Genomic DNA, 21,250 nt, shown 5'->3' with positions numbered 1-21,250 from the left:
TGGCTGGCTATGTACCTTTGTCATGGTGTTTCTGGCATGTAAATACTCAGAATATGTCTTTCCTTAGGGTAGAGGGTACAGAAAAAGCAGTGGTAACTTGTGTGTTGGAAAAGAAAATGTTGGGTCCATTGGACTATTCCATTTTCACTCATTTTCCTATTAGCCATTTCCATCTAAGATGCTGGGAAGAATTGTAATCGGTCAAGTACATCCTTTCGTCACTGAATGTGGGTTGCGGTTTGGATGATTTCAAGTGGATGGTGGACGGAGATGGTGTTGGGTTGTGATATTATGTTTTTTGTTTAGTTCTGTAGCATCAATGGATTAAACATCAATGCAGGGAATGTATTAACCATCAATTCAGAAAAACAAAGGTGTTAGCCTTTAGGGGGAATAAGTACAAGAAAAAAGCGAAGATCTTGCTAAAATTAGATGGCGTACCAATAGAGCAGGTCGAAAGCTAGGATTACCTGGGGCTAAGGGTTAAGGATGACTGCAGGTGGAATGTCCATATAGCGCGGTCTGGATTAACATTGGCAAGATATATCGGGCCATAGCTAGATTCACGCAAGAACATGGAAATGGGCGGTAAGGGTCTCTGTCGAAGCCTACAAATCGCAGGCAAGGCAAGCTGCAATATCTGCAGCTGAAATGCGGGCGACTGCTAATTGCAGCAGCCTGTCAACAACTGAAAATAAGCTCATCAAAAACATCTTATGTTTACCGACTAGTACGTCTAGTTTACCTATTTATCTGGAAATAGATCTCCAGAGAATAGATTCAATATGCCAATCTAAACCTTGTATTATTGGGTTAGGGTCGGGACAACCATGAGATTATCCAGACATAGAGAAGCCTTTTTGGATGGCATGGCCCAGCTAGCAGGCACTTCCTTGCCATTGCTTGCCCACGTTAAGAAACTACTTTATGGTATTGGGCTTAGTGAGTGTTGGACCTCACCTGAGCGAATGAACAACATGACAAAGCTCATGATTAAGAATACATTTTTGTTGAAGGCAGATGAGGAATTGTTGAGTTTGGTCAACAGAACTGCACTGTTGAAAAATATACTGGGCGTGAAAGCAGGCCCTAGGGTACGAGCAGTACTTGGACGATGTGCGACCGAAATCGATGATATTATTATACACTAAGTTACACATAGGCATTCTACCAGTGGCTCGTTGTGTAATAAATGGAACCGCGATTCCCCAGACACGTGTGTGTCTTGTGGTGATCAAACTGAAAGTATACTCCACGTCTTGCTGCTATGCCCAGAGTGCCTTGACCTGTGGAAGAGATACTTAAAACCTTTATTCAACAAAAGATTTGTTAGAACTACTGCCCAAGCCATGGCCCTATGCTGCCAATCAAGGGATAGCTTAGCAGTGCACACAATAGCCACCTACCTCTACAGGTTTTGGAGGAGAAGATCGGCCAAAATTAGACAAACAGTGTAAAGAACATTTAGCCTCTTGAACGTCACTGAGAACGGCATACCATGTGATATGATATGATATAGCATTTATAACGCGCCTATACACAAGTGTTTCAAGGGGCGATGAGGCAAGGGAGGGGGAACAGAGGGAAGACAGATACAGCGATCTTACTAGACCAGGTGACATTGAGATCGCGCAAGTGCAAGGGAAGGGGAGAAAGGGGAGAAGTGCGGGGGAAGGGAGAGGGGGTAGTGCAGTACATAAGATAACCATTAAAAATAAATAAGATAAATGAATAAAATAAATAAAGACAATAAATAAAAGTGCAGCCAGCTGGTGGCAAGTGCGGCCAGCTGGTGGCAAGTGCAAGGGTAAGGGCAGACATTAGGTGTCAAGTGCTGGTAGGGGGCTGTAGGGATACTGAAACAGTGCCTGAGTGCAAGGGTTGCCAGGCGGGCAGTGCAGGTGTGCAACTGGCGGGGAAGGGACCTGGGCCCGAGATCAGAGGGTAGCCAAGTAACCAGTACAGCTTCAGTTTCTATCAGGAGATCAGCAGGGCAGAGGAGGAGAGAAAGCAGAAGCAAAGAGGAAGATCTAGAGGTGCTTCCGGAAGTTTCAGAGAGGACATGTGCACATTAGGCAATCGAGGCCTGTTGATTATGACCTCACACAATGATCTCTCTGTCGTGGGCAATTTTATTTTATTGCGCTGCACTTTATTGCCTCTGGATTTTAAATGATGTATTGAACAGTGCTGTCTTTTTTTTCTTTTTGATGAATCTGCAATTGTTTAGTTATGTACAGTGTTGATGTGCTGTGACCATATGCGTTTGTTATGAGATATGTATTCATTTTATGCATGAAGTGTCCCAGTGCCAAAACAGCATCAGAAATTGAATCAGCTTTGGGGAGGTTATTGCAATGTCATGATTTTATGAATTCGGGTGTTGTTGTTATCCTTAATGATGAAGATGTTTTGTGTGATTATTTTGATATCTAACAAGCTTTTAGGTTGTAATGCCGAAATCAATCAATATTGAATTGAATTGGTATTATCTTATCTTTTTGCAGCTACCAATACTGTTCACCATTGCACGTTCCTGGGCCCACTTTGGTGATTCTGGCCTTTTGTGCTAGTGCCTACAAGTGGATGCAATCCTTACCCCCCATATCACCCATAAACTGCATGGTAGACCAACACTAAACACACTCCTCCCGCGTTCTAACTCGATCTCTAGACATTGGAGACCATATTCAACATTTTCTAGTTGGATTTGGTCAATTATTTAATGACGGACCTGAAGTATTGAATATGCCTTGCTTCCTGTGTGCTTGCAATTGAAAAATGCCTGGTTTATAACTGGCTCAAATATCATCCAAATAACATCTAAATCTTACTGCCAGCCTTTATCATAAATCTGGCTCCCGATGCAATGCCTTTGCCCTCAGCCGTGGTAACACTGTAGAAACACTTGGGTGTATTAATGGAGAGCGATCTGCCGCTAAGGTATGAAAGCTCTTAACCAACAATGTCACGACTAACCACAAACTGTCTGCTACCAGGTTCCTTGTAGCCACGAATTACAGACAGGCTGTCCTGATGTTTCTTGTAACTAAGTAAGCTCGTTGTAACAGCGCTCCGATGCCCCAGGGCTGCTTTGTGCGCTTTATAAATGTAATAAATAAATAAATAAGGTGCTATGGCTGCCCAAATAGAAAATGTTGCCTTTTTATACTTGGTACCCACTAAAAGGAATTTCTACCTATAACCCCATCAAGATTGACTATGGTAACAGACTTTACAACCTTGCAGAACCCAGCTGCTCATTTGCTGACTTGGACCCAGAGGAATAACACATCTCCCCCAGTTCTGGCCCACGCCAAGGTTCCAGATAAATGTGTATGAGCGGGAGCAATGATCAGCCCCTGGGTATCAGGGAGAACCCGGGAAGCAGGAGCTACCACTGACGAACGAGGGGTCAGTGCCTAGCGTGATTCACATCAATATTGTGTAAATTATATATTAACCCAATGTTCGTTTATGCACATTCCCAAACAGACACAGCTAGGATCACATGGGTACGTTTCCATGGCGCCAATTGTCCTGGGCAGCCAGAGAAAGCCCCTGGTAGCCAGGGGTGTTGCTAGGCCTGGAAAAGATCTGGGTCTGCGCTAATGTCGAACTGTCGGGACTCGGGGCTAGCTATAGCCTTTTGGCTGTCGCTCCTGAGCTTCTATCCAGGGATACAACCAAAAGACCCGGGGCTATAGCCCCCTCAGTAGCAAGGCCTCTGCTGGTAGCTGTTGGTGTCAAGCCAAGCAGACTTTGCCAGGCTACCAACAGAAGCTGCACATCTCCCACCTCCCAACGATGTCAGTCCCTGCAGCGGGCAGAGTAGACACGTCATTGTACAGTTCAGGCCCCACCTGCTCTGATCCCAGCTGGTAAATATGCGTCAAAGAAAGGCCTAAGCTGAGCGACGCCCTAACAGCGGTGTCAGACGCTCGTAGGAAAGTCTGCTTGGGGAGTCGGCCCTTGAGGGGCAACACACTGCAATGATGGAGTACAAACCCCCTTTCACTCAAGGCCAACCATGGTTGCATAAACAGCTGGCGAGCTGAGGTCTGTGAACCATAGAGAGTGCCCCGTTAGGACTCTTATGCTGGTGGTCTTGCTGCTTTTCCAGCACCCAGAGGCCACCCACTCCGAATGTGCACTCTATTAACCCTTTATAACCTTACATTTCACAACATTATAGTTCAACTTTATTTCAACTTTTAAGGAAGGCTGTTTCTCTCCCTCTCTTTACTACCTTTCTCTCACACCCCCCCCCCCCTCTAGTAAAAAAGTGACAGGTGGAGACTTCTGCTAAAAAAAAGTGTCATAATGTTTAATAAAAAAGTTGTGATGTGAAATGTTACAACTGCTTTATAATGCTCAATACCCAGAGGTTTCTAAGGGCGGTCCCGTGGATCGGACCTGTGTTACTCCGTGTCGTCTTGCTTCCAAGGCAAGCCCGTTGCCCCTGAGCTATCTATCCTCCCTTTATAGAGTGCATGCTCACAGTAGGCTGTAAGTGAGCTCCTCTGCAGTTATGGGTAAGGTGGCTTTTGTATTAGGAAGGAGATTTTGGAACAGGTTTAACTTTGGCCCGAGGTGACCAATATTTACGGAAAAATGTTTCAGAAATATACAGCACACACGCTTGTTTGTTGTGTTCCATCGCAGGAGAGACTGGGGTTTCAAAACCATAAGGCAGTAGAGGTGGGTCGAGCTGGGACTCGTATATGAAATGCCATTCAAACTATCTTAAGGGACATTTTTGACTGATGTGTGGCACGCTGGATATGTTGGCTTGAAGCGTAGATGAAAAGTTTATGTCCGAGCACGAAGACAAGCAGGCGTCTATTGCTTGATTTGGTGAATGTCCAACCACTGTCTTTGTTTTAAACAAACCAAAATTAGGCCTAATAAATAGAGGTTTTTGCACCTGTGTTTGTGAACTGTTCGTAAAATACTATGGAAATTACAAAATTCCTGCCATCGAAACATGACAGCACTGCCAAAAAACTGGTTAGGGGATGAAAAATAATTCACAAGGCGCAGCTTGAGGCCATACGTGTTCTGCACATACATTGGTTGGGGACCACGCAGCCATCGGACTGCAGTCATTTCTTCTAGCACGTGACCTAGATGTCATTATATATGGTGGCCTGAAGGCCATAGACATGCATTGAGCAATACTCAATACTGTGCTCAACGCTTTGCTCAACCAAAACAAATACAACAATATGTAATGACAACCTGTTAATACACCACACCACCAATATATTAATAAAGCATAACATCTATTAGTGGAGATGCTCCTTGGTTCCACTCGGTGGGGAGGAAACAACCTATAAAATGAGGAGTGGTGCAACCATTGCCTGCCACACCTTCTAACTGAAAGACCTATGGCCAGAATTCTAGGAGCGCATTTCAGCATTTTGCTACCTATGTGCCTTAACCAAAGTGTCTTCAAGTTTCATCTTTAGCAATGTCCTGGATGAATAGACCTTAAGGCAGCAGTAGTGGGGAAGCCAACGGAAAGCGCCAAGGTGTACACACTTACCTTGAGATAAGCGGCATGCTTCTGTGACTGGCTGGCCATTGACAATGCACTGCGCTCCCTGGACCGGCCGCAGGGTCACCGTTCCATTTGTGTTTTCGATCATGCAATGGTGCCTTTCGATCCACTGACCTGGCAAAACTGAACATAGTGCGTTCAATTAGAGAGCCCAATGGTGAGCCGGAATAACATATAAGTTCAGACCGCAGGTGTATATCGTACAATTCAAATTATTTACACAAGAATATAAACAGTGGACAGATTACAAATATGTAAAATACCTACACAAGTGAGATATTTCATTAAGTCCTGGCTGAATCTGAATCTGCACTGATTACCTGGCTACCCTCTGATCTCGGGCCCAGATCCCCTCCCCCGGCAGCTGCACACCTGCACTGCCCCCCTGGCAAGCCATGCACTCAGGGACTGTTTCTGTATCCCTACAGCCCCTATTAGCACTCGACAACAGCTGATGTCTGCAATTACCCTGCACTGCCCCCTCCCCTTTCCCCCTGCACTTTTCCCCCAATGCCACCTGGCCTAGTAGGATCGTTGTCTGTCTACCCTCTGTTCCCCCTCCTTTGCCTCGACGCGCCTCGAAACACTTGTGTCTAGGCGCGTTGTAAATGCCATCTCATATCATATCAAGTCAGAGGAGAAGCAGAATGTCCAGAAGTTGGCCAATTAGCAGCAAAATGGACCATTATTAGTTCATCATAAAAGCCCTATCCCAATAATGTCCACGCATCTTAAGAAGGAGTTTCGGTATCATGATAACACATGCTCGCAGGGAACAGCTTCAGTCAAAATTCCTATTTTGCAATTTTTAGATAAAGGATACGCAGAGAAAAAAGAAAAAGTAGCTGTAATTTATATAAAGTGCTGAGCTGTGCCGAGCAAGTGCCAAACGCAACTTTATGTGGTTCTTCTCTTTTAGGCCAATTATTCTTTAATTATTGTGTATCCACCTACTACCTTTTAGATCCTCTTTAAATAAAGAAACATCTAATAAAATACATAACCTTATTTCTTCGTTAACTGCATCCATTTATGAGTATAGTTGGTGTGACTATGTTACCTTAATTCACCAGAAGGAGTAAATAATGATGGATAAGACAGGACTCCGAAAAGAATGACTAGAGAAAAAAGAATCTCTCTCTCTCACACACACACATGGTTGCGGTAGACATTGAACGGTCATTCTGCCATTTGGACGTGTGCAACCATTGGACTCCAGTACAGTACCCAACCACCCTTTATGACAACCCTACAGAAAGGTGAAGCACATCCATGTACCCACAGGGCTACTTGGATACCAATCTGGGGATTCACTGGTGTCTGTCAGCATTTGCCAATTGAAGCCCCAGATCCTCGTCTCCCTTGTCCACCTGGGACTGTTGCCTCATCCTCAGGACACCCCTTCCTCTCAGTAAGGTCACCTTGCTTTGCCTTTCATGCCCTTTGGAGATGGTTGCTGCATGTTTTACAGCATCACAAGGCAAGTCATCTGCAGCTCCCTGCTCTAGCACACCTGCTGCTTATTGACTTTATTCACTTAAGGAATTCTTTGTATTCAGCTATCGGGCAGGATTATCCTATCAACCCGGCTGAGAAGTTTGTTTGGTTTTCTGTGTAATTTCACCTTCCTTTTATTGTCTCGTGCTGTGGAACTGACGTGCCTTTCCTCGTTCTAAAACTCTTCTGAATCTTTCCAATCCCAGCTGAGAGGCTGTTCTTTGAGTCCTACCTATGGGAAGGACATTCTCGTGCAATTCTCTCTGCCCCTTCTAAACTCCTAAAGAATAGCCAAATTAAGGAAGCAATACCGACTCAAGGACATACTGGGATTGCTCAAAGAAATGCCCTCTCTGACAAGGTCAGGCAATACAAGGTTTCTTAGGCATTTTACCACTCTGCAGTTTAATGTCCAGCTCGAGCTGGGCAGAATGTAAACAGCTGGGAGTGGGGGATGGGGACTATGTTCTTCTCCTTTTCCCATCCCATCCCATCCCATCCCATAGATGGTTTTATTTTCCATTTTACCATAAGGCTGAAATGTTCAACAGTGTTGGGGTTCCTGGGAGAGGGCTGCTGCATGTGTTTGTATCCTACAGAACCCGGATGCACTGCACTGTTTATTTATTTATTTAGGATTTGTAGAGCGCACTACAGCCCACAAGCATCGAGGCGCTTTAAAGGACACTTAAGAAGGCTTGCTTGAGGGTTACAATAAGCGGCCCAATGTTATAATTATAATTGGTTATTTATAACGTGCTTAATACTGAGGGTTCTAAGCGCGGCCCCGGAATTCGAACCCGTGTTGCTCAAGATGAGCGCGTTGCCACTGAGCTATACTACCCGTGTTGCTTTCATGCACACCCCTCTCCATTTTTATCTCTTACAAATGCAGCTGCTTAGGTTTATTTAAATACACATGCGCCTTGCCCTACTAAATGTCACCTTATTGAGATTTGGGTCAATTAGTGGTTCACAAACCCAGTACAAGACACCCGTGCTTTACAATGAGGTCAGTTTGACAATGTAATCCCCTGTTTCGATGTTACTGTGCAATTGGAGGTCACCTCACATGAACTTTATTTAGAGTTATTGCTCTCCCGGCGTACTTACCAATGTCCTGTTCTTGCCCCGAATCATTTCTTCCAATGTTGGTATTCCCATCCTAAATTAGAAGACATGTTCAGATAAAGAAGGCACTGCACCTTTCAGAACATACTAATATCTTGCGAAGTAATGAATAGTGACATGATGCCTGGCACTGCATGTGGAGGCGGGGTATGCCACTACAGACACGACCACCTGCTCTAAAAGCACCCCAGTAGTGATTTGGCACAGCATCAAAACATATGGACATTATAGAACATTTTGCAGTTTTAGACCAAAGAAAATCCACATTTCTCCTATGTGGTGTTAATACATCATGCAATTATGTGTTCTTGTTTTTCAGGAGGCTGCTTGTAGTCCTTAGCTTAGAATGCGAAAAGGAAAACTACATGCACCAGCATGCAGCGGGGAAAAACACAAAATCCTTCTGCGTTCTTTCACTGCTCGATTATAGTTCTGCTTTTAGTGTAGGCCTTCGAGCCTATCAACTCGCCCCCTTTCACACTATTTTCAACTTTGCTATTAACAACCTTTTCTCTCTTTTGGGCTTACTGCACAAAAACACCCAGACTCGCTTGTAGTGGAAAAGGTTGCTTTAATGTGACAGGCCAAAGCTCACAATAACCACTAACCTGGCTCCCTGGCCTTACAGAGTAACACAAAATGTTTTTACAACCAAACAAATTTAATAATTAAACACTTTCAATTCTCCCCAGCAATTAAATAATTAAATCAGTTCACGTTCCTCCTTACCTACAAACGATCATCCTCAACCGTCGCCTGCCCCAGAACCTGCCCTGCCCCCTCGAGTACCCCTGGGGATGCGCTATGCGCAGGCCAGCTCGTTGGCATGTGCAGTGCCCAAAATAACCCCGGGGGGAAACGCTTCGCGTCCCCCCCCCCCCCCCCCCGGCGCTCCTTCTGCTCGCACGTCTGTCTCCTCTCTTCAATCAATCTCCTGGCTTTCCATTGAATCGAGTCTGCTCTTTAACTTCTTCTGCATTGTCTTCAAATGTTTACATGTTCTGACTCCTCCTTCTCCCTCTTCTCTTGTTTCTCTCTATGTCCCTTTGTGCCCTCTTGTTCCTTATGCCCTCATTCCCTCTTTCTTCTCACAGTTTCCAATCCTGTTTCCACTCTTCTCTCCTTGCTCCCAAATATTGGAGTTCCTTACCTCTTTCTATTCGCACGTGTCCTACTTTGCCTGTTTTCCTTTCCACTCTTAAAATTCCCTGCTCTCTTCTCACTTGCAATAATGCACTTTGGGGGAAAACGCTTTATAAATCAGTACATGCAAATAGAAAATTCAAATCCAACTTGGGACAAGTTGCCCCAGCCATGATAAAATTAGCAGAGGTAGAGCGGCAGCATTCAAATGTTGAAAGGTGCTACATAGACGACAACTCCAAGTAACCAACCCTGTGATCCCTCCGGGATTGGGCGTATAACAAATGCAACAAATAAATAAATAACCTCCCATGGTTGAGGGACGTGGCACCTGGTAAGGCTCGCCATTCAATATCGATAGACAAGCTTAGCGGACTCTTTACATGTGGGCTGTGGTTGCGTTAGAGGCCGGTACAGTCCACTGCCACAGGCGTTATTGCCATTGCCCCCCCCTCAACCCCCCCAGCCGATCACCCTGGCAAATTCTTTACTTTGAACTAAACCGATCTGCACCCTTGAGAGAGATCACATTCCGTAAAAAAATTGTCACAGGAAATGGAAAAGGGAACACTATTACTGAATGAAGAACCCCCTTTCTGTTTCCATGGTTTTGGAGGAGTCGTCTACTTAAGCACCCCAAAACCTGGGACTATGAAAGCAGTGGGAGTAAGCATCTGATAGAAAGATTAAAATCCGGGATTATATTGTCAAATCGAGCCGCGCTCTAAGCTTTCTGAATGCTTATGGATGGTATGGCAGAGCGCTAAATTATGGCATCCGTCAGTTTACCACCCATTGACTCTATGGGGCAAACGCTGTCCCATATGAGCCGACAACGGTTGCTTCCTTAGATGGGACTTAGTTGCTAAAGGGTGATTCTGAAGATATGATAGGTTATTTATAACGTGCTTAATACCCAGAGGTTTCTAAGTGCGGACCCGGGGATCAAACCTGTGTTGAACCCTGCCGTCTTGCTTCCAAGGCGAGCACGTTGCCCCCGAGCTATCCTCCTGAAACTCAACATGATTTGACCAACTGTGGTAGGGTAGAAGTAATCCGATTGGTTTAGGTTAGACAAGACGATGGTACTGATCTGCCAACTTAATGTTCACCTGTCTCTTCTCTGAACCCTTAGCACTTTGTGACAGCATGGTAGTGGTGACCAGCAGTATAGAAGCAACTGCCAACATATCATTTGACCCTCCTCGAGGAACAAAGACATTTGCTAACCTAGCCTCCACAAAGGACACGAGAAGGGAGAACAGCGAGGGCCCTAACAGGGGCGATATGTCCAATGATGGTAACAGTCATGTTTTGGAAGACACAAGGCCAATGACATGAATATCTGAAAACAATGCCCACAGCCTGTTGCCCTTGTCAGAAAGGGCAGTAGCTTTTGGCAGGTGTTACGGGAGGTTTAACAGGTGCAGCATTCGCTAAAATCAATTTTGGACGCTGCGCATTGGGAGGAAAAGTGTGTGGACTGCACTCAGCACTGAATGATGCCAACTCGTTGCAGACCTTAGTGTTTCATGCTGGGTTCCTCCTACTTCTAAAATGGCTTTTGTTATTTCCTTGATTTAATGGCACTCAATGTATTGACTTTCGATTCAAACTTTCTAGGTGCAGGATGTCTCCATTTCAGGGGTGAAAGCGTACCTCTCTGAGCTATTCATCTTGACGCTTACCTCTCTGAGCTATTCACCTTGACGCTTACCTCTCTGAGCTATTCACCTTGAGTTAACGCGTACCTCTGAGCTATTCACCTTAACACTTACCTCTCTGAGCTATTCACGTTGACGCTTACCTCTCTGAGGTATTCACCTTGACGCTTACCTCTCTGAGCTATTCACGTTGACGCTTACCTCTCTGAGCTATTCACGTTGACGCTTACCTCTCTGAGCTATTCACCTTGACGCTTACCTCTCTGAGCTATTCACCTTGACGCTTACCTCTCTGATCTATTCACGTTGACGCTTACCTCTCTGAGCTATTCACCTTGACGCTTACCTCTCTGAGCTATTCCCCTTGACGCTTACCTCTCTGAGCTATTCACGTTGACGCTTACCTCTCTGAGCTATTCACGTTGACGTTTACCTCTCTGAGCTATTCACCTTAACACTTACCTCTCTGAGCTATTCACGTTGACGCTTACCTCTCTGAGCTATTCACGTTGACGCTTACCTCTCTGAGGTATTCACCTTGACGCTTACCTCTCTGAGCTATTGACGTTGACGCTTACCTCTCTGATGTATTCACCTTGACACTTACCTCTCTGAGGTATTCACGTTGACGCTTACCTCTCTGAGGTATTCACCTTAGCGCTTACCTCTCTGAGGTATTCACCTTGACGCTTACCTCTCTGAGCAATTCACCTTGAGTTAACGCGTACCTCTCTGAGCTATTCACGTTGACGCGTACCTCTCTGAGGTATTCACCTTGACACTTACCTCTCTGAGCTATTCACCTTGACGCTTACCTTTCTGAGCTATTCACGTTGACGCTTACCTCTCTGAGCTATTCACGTTGACGCTTACCTCTCTGAGGTATTCACCTTAACACTTACCTCTCTGAGCTATTCACCTTAACACTTACCTCTCTGAGCTATGCACGTTGACGCTTACCTCTCTGAGGTATTCACCTGCTTACCTCTCTGAGCTATTCACGTTGACGCTTACCTCTCTGAGCTATTCACCTTGACGCTTACCTCTCTGAGCTATTCCCCTTGACGCTTACCTCTCTGAGCTATTCACGTTGACGCTTACCTCTCTGAGGTATTCACCTTGACGCTTACCTCTCTGAGCTATTCACGTTGACGCTTACCTCTTTGAGCTATTCCCCTTGATGCTTACCTCTCTGAGCTATTCACCTTGACGCTTACCTCTCTGAGCTATTCCCCTTGACGCTTACCTCTCTGAGCTATTCACCTTGACACTTACCTCTCTGAGCTATTCACCTTGACGCTTACCTCTCTGAGCTATTCCCCTTGACGCTTACCTCTCTGAGCTATTCACCTTGACGCTTACCTCTCTGAGCTATTCACGTTGACACGTACCTCTCTGAGCTATTCACCTTAACGCGTACCTCTCTGAGCTATTCACCTTGACACTTACCTCTCTGAGCTATTCACGTTGACGCTTACCTCTCTGAGCTATTCACGTTGACGCTTACCTCTCTGAGGTATTCACCTTGACGCTTACCTCTCTGAGCTATTGACGTTGACGCTTACCTCTCTGATGTATTCACCTTGACACTTACCTCTCTGAGGTATTCACGTTGACGCTTACCTCTCTGAGGTATTCACCTTAGCGCTTACCTCTCTGAGGTATTCACCTTGACGCTTACCTCTCTGAGCAATTCACCTTGAGTTAACGCGTACCTCTCTGAGCTATTCACGTTGACGCGTACCTCTCTGAGGTATTCACCTTGACACTTACCTTTCTGAGCTATTCACCTTGACGCTTACCTCTCTGAGCTATTCACCTTGACGCTTACCTTTCTGAGCTATTCACCTTGACGCTTACCTCTCTGAGCTATTCACCTTGACGCTTACCTCTCTGAGCTATTCACCTTGATGTAATGGTGAGGAAAGCCTGGGAATCCAACAGAATGATTCTAATTTATGAAGCAGTGTTTGCTTAGTTAGAACCGGATTATAATTAATACGTTCGGAAATTGGCATATTTAATTGCTAGGTATGGCTTTTTATTTGACCATCATTGCCTACTGAATAACAGCTGTGTGCTGCTGCATTTGCTTTTTCCTGGGAGACTTTGTATTGCTGTAATAGGATATTGCTGTGAGCAGCATTATCGAACAACCTATTCCTGGAGAATCACTCACGTTACTGCCCTTATTCTAAGTGTAGTGGACTATACCAGAGTAACTGGTTGGTCTCGATTGAACCCGATAACAGTGAAACAGAATACCGTTTAGAAACACAAGGTGTTTCTCTGCATAAACCAAGAGGGGGTAATTTAAGGTCTTGGCTGTTTATTGCTTTGGTAGGTTCCTTTTTTCATAAACTGGGAGGCTCACCATACACGTGTCTATCTCTTCTTACCCAGCACCTGGGATTCACTGGCTACAAATGTACTCTCCGACCCTAAAATGATGTAAATACTGCATACTTGTTTTGAGAAATGGTTGATGCTCCTTGGGACACTATGAAGACCACCCTGCTATAGTTTCAGCTGTATTCTGGGACCTAAACTAAAGGGCACCTAAGCCTGTGATTGCCTCCACTGTTGAATACATCTAAAGGGTCGCCTTCACATTCCTTAAGTTAGGCCTGTAGGGCAACAATATATGTTCTCATTTGTTGGAACCGTGCTATGCTAGCTCCTTGTGCCGGGGTGCGTTCTTATGCTGTCTCCTTTTTCACAACCCTACAGTGTGTAATTAAAGGCATCATAATCCTGCCCTTGCCGGTAGTTCCTGAAAAAGCCTGCGGGGGGTACCAGAGATCTATCTGGAATTAACATTAAAAGTAATTTAATACGCACGAGACTACTGCTGTATCTGGACTACAAAACACCCACATGACGTTTCGGGGGCACCATCTGACGCCTTCCTTGGAAATGTATGGCACTTCCAGGGTGCGCGCACAGGCACACTTCAGCAATATTGGCAGTGCCTTTTCATGGTGGAGAGAGCGAGACATTAACAGTAACTTTGAAGAAAGTAAGAAAGATGTTCCGGGCCCCGGCAATGGGGACTTACCGCGGCATGACAGCCCCGGTGGTCCCGGTAATTCCTCATTGCCGGGCGCTGGAAAAAATGACTCCCCATTCCCATTCGAGTCCCATTGGACTCAATGGGCAGGATGGAAGCACAGGAACTGTGTGCAACAGTGCCGGTGCTTCCGTCAAAGTCTGCAGGCGGTGCCGTTTCACCCGCCAGGTCAGACCTGCCGGGCGGATACGCACCCGCCCGCACAACTCAGAGTATGCCGGTCTGGTAACAGCAGTGCCGGTAGCTTACCGTCGTTACCAGACCGTTACACTCGTAATGAGGCTCAAAGACATAGATCTCACTGGATGTTGATGAACCAAGAGATTTTTATTTATTGGGCATTTGTAAGTCGATTATACTTCAAGTAAATTGTGTTTCAAAGCGCCCACAGGGCAACAGGGAGGAAAAGCAATATGACAATAAAATATAGAGGCGGCCCCACTAGGCCCTGTGAGCATTCAGAGCAGGGGGGGTGGAGGGGGAGGAGAGAGAGGTGGGAGAGAGAGAGGGGAGAGAGAGAGAGAGAGAGAGAGAGAGAGAGAGAGAGAAAGAAAGAAAAGGGGTGAGGGGATGTAGCAAAGAGGGAAGTGCTACGGAGTAGGCCGTTGTTAAGTGACTTGGTGAGAGAGAGAGAGAGAGAGAGAGAGAAAGAAAGAAAAGGGGTGAGGGGATGTAGCAAAGAGGGAAGTGCTACGGAGTAGGCCGTTGTTAAGTGACTTGGTGAGAGTGGCCAGCTGCCAATAAGTAAGTGCAGGCGTGTAGTGGCACAGGCCAGTGGGTGCCAAGGCAAGTGCTTGGAGCGGGCGCAGAGGCGTAGGCAGGGTAGGGCCTGATGGGCAAGGCCCACCTAAAATCTGTAAATGCCCACTCAGCAGCGCTGTGTGGGCATTTACAGATATTTTTGTCAGTGCAGTGGGCCCAACTACGTTAGCATCAGACCCCGTTTGCTAGACAATCCTGGCTACGTCTCTGAGCGGGCGGAGGCTGAAGGCGATTGGGTGTGGGAGGCCAGGACCCAGGAGGTCACATAAGGGCCTGGGTGACGAATCTCAGCAACTGTGGGGTTTAGCAGAGGGGGGAGGAAGGGAAGGAGGAGGTGCAACTTCTTTTTCACTCCTGGACCTCCAAATATTAAAAAAGTCAACGCATTCTTCCACCCCGCCAGCTCAGGATAGACCTTCAAAGACTCCCCTGAGCAGCCTTGGTGGGGACTCTAATGGCAGGGGGCCACGGGCAGTGTCACGGGCGGCCCACCCCTAAGGCCTGTCCTGGTAGGAGGACTTGCTTAACAATTTGCCACCCTTGGGATCTTCTAGGGTATTAAAAAGGACCACAATTTGCTTTGCCTCTCATAGCAAAAGAAGGCAAGTGAGGGAACTGATGATTGGAGCAAGAGATTCAACAGAGCAATTAGAAAGGTCAGAGCATATGAACCTCACATGAATTCAGCTTCAAAGAGGCACAGCTGTGGATCCGCCAACAAACGAATCAAGTCTGGTCCACCTTTCCCTTCCTAACCTGTAACTATCTGTATCTCCTACCCAGTGTACCCTTCCAGTCAGGGACGGCCCTACGATTTGCGGGACCCTGGTGGCAAAAGATGTTTGAGGCTCCTTTATTTGCATCGCAGAAAATGATGCCACAAAATGAGTCATTAATATCCGTGAAGATCAAATAAACTGACGTTCAATATATGAATTTGAACTGTTAATATTACGGTTGTAGTAACGTCAGGAGCAAGGCTTATTTTGGAGTGAGCTGAATCATTTGTAGAGATGGGCAAAAGTACTGTGGCGAGGAAGAGCAGGACAAAGAGTAATGAAGATCACCAATAAGTAATCCATACATACGTAATGTGACTGCACGTTCCATGGACGATGCAAGTGCAGGGATTGCCCCTGGGCCAGCCAGGACAAAGTGCTTTTGCTGCAGGATGGTGTAATTGTAACAAAGCCTGTCTACCAGAAAGGTACTGAAACAGTGAGAGTAAGCAATTCTGCAGGTCTTCAAATGTCATCAAAAGGGCTTAAGTCCAGAAAAAACTGTGGGGGTTCATTAACATACACAGGGGACTCAACTATACAAGACGTGCACTTTGAAGACACTTTCATGTGGTTTTGTGGGTTCAAATCCTGGTGATGAAAACTTGAGAAAACAAGCTTTTTTGCATGCTGTCCTCAAAAACACTCAAGGGGCATGGAGTCGGCACTGTGAAAAAAGTGGGCAGATGCTGTCAACCCACATGTAATATCTATGTGTACCTTGAAAATCAGCACAAGGCCATGTAGAACATCTTCAGTCTAGCAACCTCTCTTCCCACATCCATTATAATTATAATTTAATTATAATTGTTCATTTATAACACGCTTAATACCAGGAGTGGTTTCTAAGCATGGGATCGGGATTCAAACCTGTGTGGTGCTGCATTTTCTTGCTTCCAAGACAAACATGTTGCTCCTGAGCTATCCTTCCTCCATGGTAAATCATCACAACATGTGCCCTCTGATCCTTTCCCTCCTCACCACAACATTTGGCTTTCAACAATACTTATAAATTAGACTTGAAAAGTACATACATCATAATTAAAGTACTCCAGCAATATAGGAATCCTTGTAGAAATATGCTATAGAAAAAGAGTACAAATGTTGTGTTATTTTCATCCCTTGCCACCTACAAGACACTTATTTTCTACACATTTCTGCCCCTGAGGAATGTCTGGTTATTATCAGCCATACAGGACAGAAACAAGTCGGGCTAATATGAACATAGTTATGTTAATGTTACAGGACATTTGTACCGCGCACTATCACCACCGAAGTGGTCCCCTGGCGCTCTGGCGGCTCTGAAAAAGGGGAGGAGAGGGGGTGGGTTAGTGGGAATAAGCTGGAAAAGTGCAAGAGAGCAGTGATGTGCTGTTGGCAGCCTCAGCCCGGTGGGTCCGTTGGCTGGGTTTGGGGTGTTTTACGGTCGGTAGTCGTTGTGCAAGTCTATGTGTGGTTTGTTTTGTTGTTGCATTGTTGTGAAGTTTGTGCAGATTGCTGAGTTTTAGACTTGTGGTTCTGTTTGGTTAGAGTTTGAGAGGCGTATGCAGAGGGAGGAAATTGTTAGTTGGTTGGTTAGTTGGCATTGCTGTCCATTGCAATTATGGGATTCCATCCAGGTGCGGTACATGCTGACATTCATATTTCTATCTAGATGCGACGCAAGCTAAAGTTCAGAATTCCATACGAGTGTGGCACATGCTAACCATCATATTTGTATCTAGATGCGGCGCAAGCTAAAGTTCAGAATTCTAAGTTTGATGTGTGTTGACAATCACATTTCTGTCTAGATGCGGCGCAGCTAAAGTTAAGAATCCTGAGTGTGGCACATGCTAGCAATCACATTCTATCTAGATGCGACACAAGCTAAAGTTCAGAATTCCATATGAGTGTGGCACATGCTAATAATCACATTTCTATCTAGATGCGGCGCAAGCTAATGTTAAGAATCCTGAGTGTGGCACATGCTAACAATCACATTTCTATCTAGATGCGACACAAGCTAAAGTTCAGAATTCCATATGAGTGTGGCACATGCTAACAATCACATTTCTATCTAGATGCGGCGCAAGCTAATGTTAAGAATCCTGAGTGTGGCACATGCTAACAATCACATTTCTATCTAGATGCGACACAAGCTAAAGTTCAGAATTCCATATGAGTGTGGCACATGCTAACAATCACATTTCTATCTAGATGCGGCGCAAGCTAATGTTAAGAATCCTGAGTGTGGCACATGCTAACAATCACATTTCTATCTAGATGCGACACAAGCTAAAGTTCAGAAGTCCATATGAGTGTGGCACATGATAACAATCACATTTCTATCTAGATGCGGCGCAAGCTAAAGTTCAGAATTCCATACGAGTGTGGCACATGCTAACAATCACATTTCTGTCTAGATGCGATGCAAGCTAGAGTTCAGAATTCTAAGTGTTGAGCATATTAAGAATCACATTTCTATCTAGATGCGGCGCAAACTAATGTTAAGAATCCTGATTGTGGCACATGCTAACAATCACATTTCTATCTAGATGCGACACAAGCTAAAGTTCAGAATTCCATATGAGTGTGGCGCATGCTAACAATCACATTTCTATCTAGATGCGGCGCAAGCTAAAGTTCAGAATTCCATACGAGTGTGGCACATGCTAACAATCACATTTCTGTATAGATGCGACGCAAGCTAGAGTTCAGAGTTCTAAGTCTGGTGCATGTTAAGGATAACATTTCTATCTAGATGCGACGCGAGCTAAAGTTAAGAATCCTGATTGTGGCACATGCTAACAATCACATTTCTGTCTAAATGTGGTGCAAGCTAAAGTTCTGTTCCCTACATGTGTGGCACTAGCTAAAATTGACAAGTAAGTTAATATGCATCACAAGGCAACATTTACAATCCATTTATAGTGGTCACAAGTCTTCCTAAGTATGTACTGTCTGAGTCTATGGCAGTCTACGCTATGGAAGGTAAGGTAGAGTGACAGGGGCTTTCTGGAGTAGAGTAATTGCTCTACACCCCACTCATGCCACACTCAGTTTGTTGGTGTCTGTTGGCTTCCTTGGCTTCCCCTGCTGACACCTGCAGACACATCTTGGAGCCGCCAATGTCGGAGCCGCCCTTGGTCTAGGGGCCCTTCGCCGCAGGGGCTGCCGGGCAGGGGGCTGCCCTGGGAGGATTCAAGATATGGGGAGGAAGGGCCAATCGGGCGGCCAATCACAGGGTCGGGGTCCAGTCGGGAGGAGGGAGAGAAGAAGGAAATGTTGCTTGGGGGCTGCAGGGGGAGCGGGCCTCGGCTTTGCTGGGTTTCCCTGGGCAAACTGGGGGAAAGCTAGGCCCAGGAGGCTCACTGGCCCTGCGCACTCACCTGCCTCTGCTCACGATGTTAAGAGATCATGCAGGGAGGCACCGCTGGTTACACCAGCCACAGTTTCTGCCCTGAACCAATCACAGGGTCGGGGTCCGGTCGGGAGGCGGGACGAAGGAGGGAAGAAGGAATGGAGCTTGGGGGCTACAGGGGGAGCGGGCCTCGGCTCTGCTGGGTTTCCCTGGGCAAAATGGGGGAAAGCCAGGCCCAGGAGGCTCGCTGGCCCTGCCCACTCACCTGCCTCTGCTCACGATGTTAAAATTAGGAAATTAGGTTTAATTAAACATCACTGTGTTGGTTTGAGTCAGTGTGACTTTATGCTGTATATGTATTTAGATTGATGTATTGAATCAATGAATTTTGTATAGGTTTTTAAATGTCTTTGGGTACGATTCAGCAGGTGGTTATACTTGCGCTCTGATGTACTAATAAAATGGATATGTGTTTATATAAGAACCATCATTGTTGACCCAATGTTATCTCCTTGTATTTGTTTAGAGGTTGATAGCAAGAGTCCTTGGGTATGAGTAGGGGTACATATGTATGTTACTGATAGATAGTGACCTTTCTTTTGTTTGTTTACACGTGTTATTGTCACCCCATCTTGAAGACTACAAATACCAGGATGCAATTCACAAAATTATTTAAAAAATGGCTTGTAGGCTGTCTTTCAAGACTTAATCATAACAAAAGAAAGTGTGCAAATGGTAGCCTTTTGCTACGTTTGACAAAGGCATGCGTTATATGATGCGAGTGAAATGTGACATTCACCTAAATAAAAGAAATGTATTCAACACCTGGATATAATAATAATAATAATAATAATAATAATAATAATAATGTATTTCTTATATAGCGCTACCCACCCATAGGTCTCAGACATATGAATGCTATCGAGATTTTAATTTTCAGAAAGATTTGAGCGGCAACTCGTTTTTCTGTATGTGCTTTGAGAATAAATTGCCCCTTTGTAACCCCTTGTCCAAAACAAAGGTTCTTAAATGGACCATTACTTCAAACAAAGAGCGTGATACACCCTAACTGTGAGGCCCCACGGGTCGGATAGGCTACTGCGGAGGTAAGCGGGAGGTATTTGCCTCCAGAAGCGTGTCACAGGGGTTGGAGCTGACAGCATGGCTTTGCTAAAACAGGCACAAAGAAAAGCCCTGTGGCTGGAAGCAGCCCCGCCCTCGCTATTTCTTATACTCACGGCAGCAGGTAGCTGCAGAGCCCCCAAGAGCGCAGGCCGGCTCTGCTTATAGTCTATCCAAAGGGTGCTGTTAAATGCTGTGCCCCTGAAGGTACGAGCCGGCAGGAAGGTACGAGCTTGGAGTATGCTGCAGGTGGGACGTCGTCCCGCACCACTGTCAAAAGGGCCGCCACCAAGCTAGCGGCAAAGCCCGCCCAAAGGGCACTGTTGAGTGCTGTGTCCCTGGAGGTCAGAGCTGGGTGTTGGGGAGGAACCAATGTACTTGTAGCACATTGCAGCTAGGATGTCAGCCCTCACCACTCTCAAGAGGGCCACCACCATACCCGCAGCAAGGCCCATGAGTGATGGTTGGCACGGTTTGGCTTGGGTGGTTTTGCTGGCGGTTGCTACCAAGGTTCATGTACTTATGTGCAGTGCCCAGGACCTGGAGAACTGGAATATTCCCATCTGGGCTGGACACAAACCTCTACTGCCTCAACGGACGGGTAGGATAAACCAAAAAGGGGGACTTGAACAGGAGCTGACGAGTACTGATTTCATTGATATCTGATTCTTGATGCTCTCTCCAGACGGTTTTAAAAAATGTTTTTTTTTTCCTGACTCCTATTACCATGGGTGAACGAACATCATTTAACAATTATCAGCCGAACAAACAACCCCAAACCAGAAAAAGATGGATTTTTCCAATATTGAAAAATGTGGGTATATGCCAGGCTACGTAGGAGGCTGTGTAGGAGGCTTACCTCCTGCTTGTTTTGCATACGAGCGCTGGCGCCTGCCATGGAGGATTTGGTAACCAGGATCTCGGGCGACTGCAATTCACGGCATTCCTCTGTGCTATGACATGACAGCATCACACCCACGCTACGTCTCTGTCGGCGTTTCTAGACGCAGAGCATTGCAGAAGCTTGGAGAACTTGAAACCCTCCGAAAATGCAGCTCCGGGGCTTCTCAACATTGATGAGTGATGTTTTTGCACTAATTCTCTTGTTTCTTGCTCATGAACCTAATTCTTTGGCCTGTTGTCAGGATTGCTACGCTCAGCGTGTGCCTGTGGTCCATC

General features: G+C 45.8%; 1 protein-coding gene across 2 annotated transcripts in view; it reads right to left on the bottom strand.

Annotated features, from left to right (window-relative positions):
* LOC138527467 (stAR-related lipid transfer protein 9-like) overlaps window positions 1-21,250 on the bottom strand; it is a 590,857-nt gene that overhangs the window by 191,922 nt on the left and 377,685 nt on the right. For both annotated transcript variants that reach the window (XM_069638652.1, XM_069638653.1), the window contains exons 17-18: window positions 8,174-8,225; window positions 5,549-5,686 (exon numbers count right to left, since the gene is read on the bottom strand). In XM_069638652.1, coding sequence (XP_069494753.1) covers window positions 5,549-5,686; window positions 8,174-8,225 — 190 coding nt within the window. The remainder of the gene's footprint in view (window positions 1-5,548; window positions 5,687-8,173; window positions 8,226-21,250) is intronic.

Source organism: Ambystoma mexicanum, chromosome 14 (assembly GCF_040938575.1).
Source record: "Ambystoma mexicanum isolate Mex_15411 chromosome 14, UKY_AmexF1_1, whole genome shotgun sequence".
In the NCBI taxonomy this organism is placed as follows: Eukaryota; Metazoa; Chordata; class Amphibia; order Caudata; family Ambystomatidae; genus Ambystoma; species Ambystoma mexicanum.
Note: the sequence above shows the minus strand (reverse complement) of the source record. Positions and strands in the feature narration are given on the sequence as shown.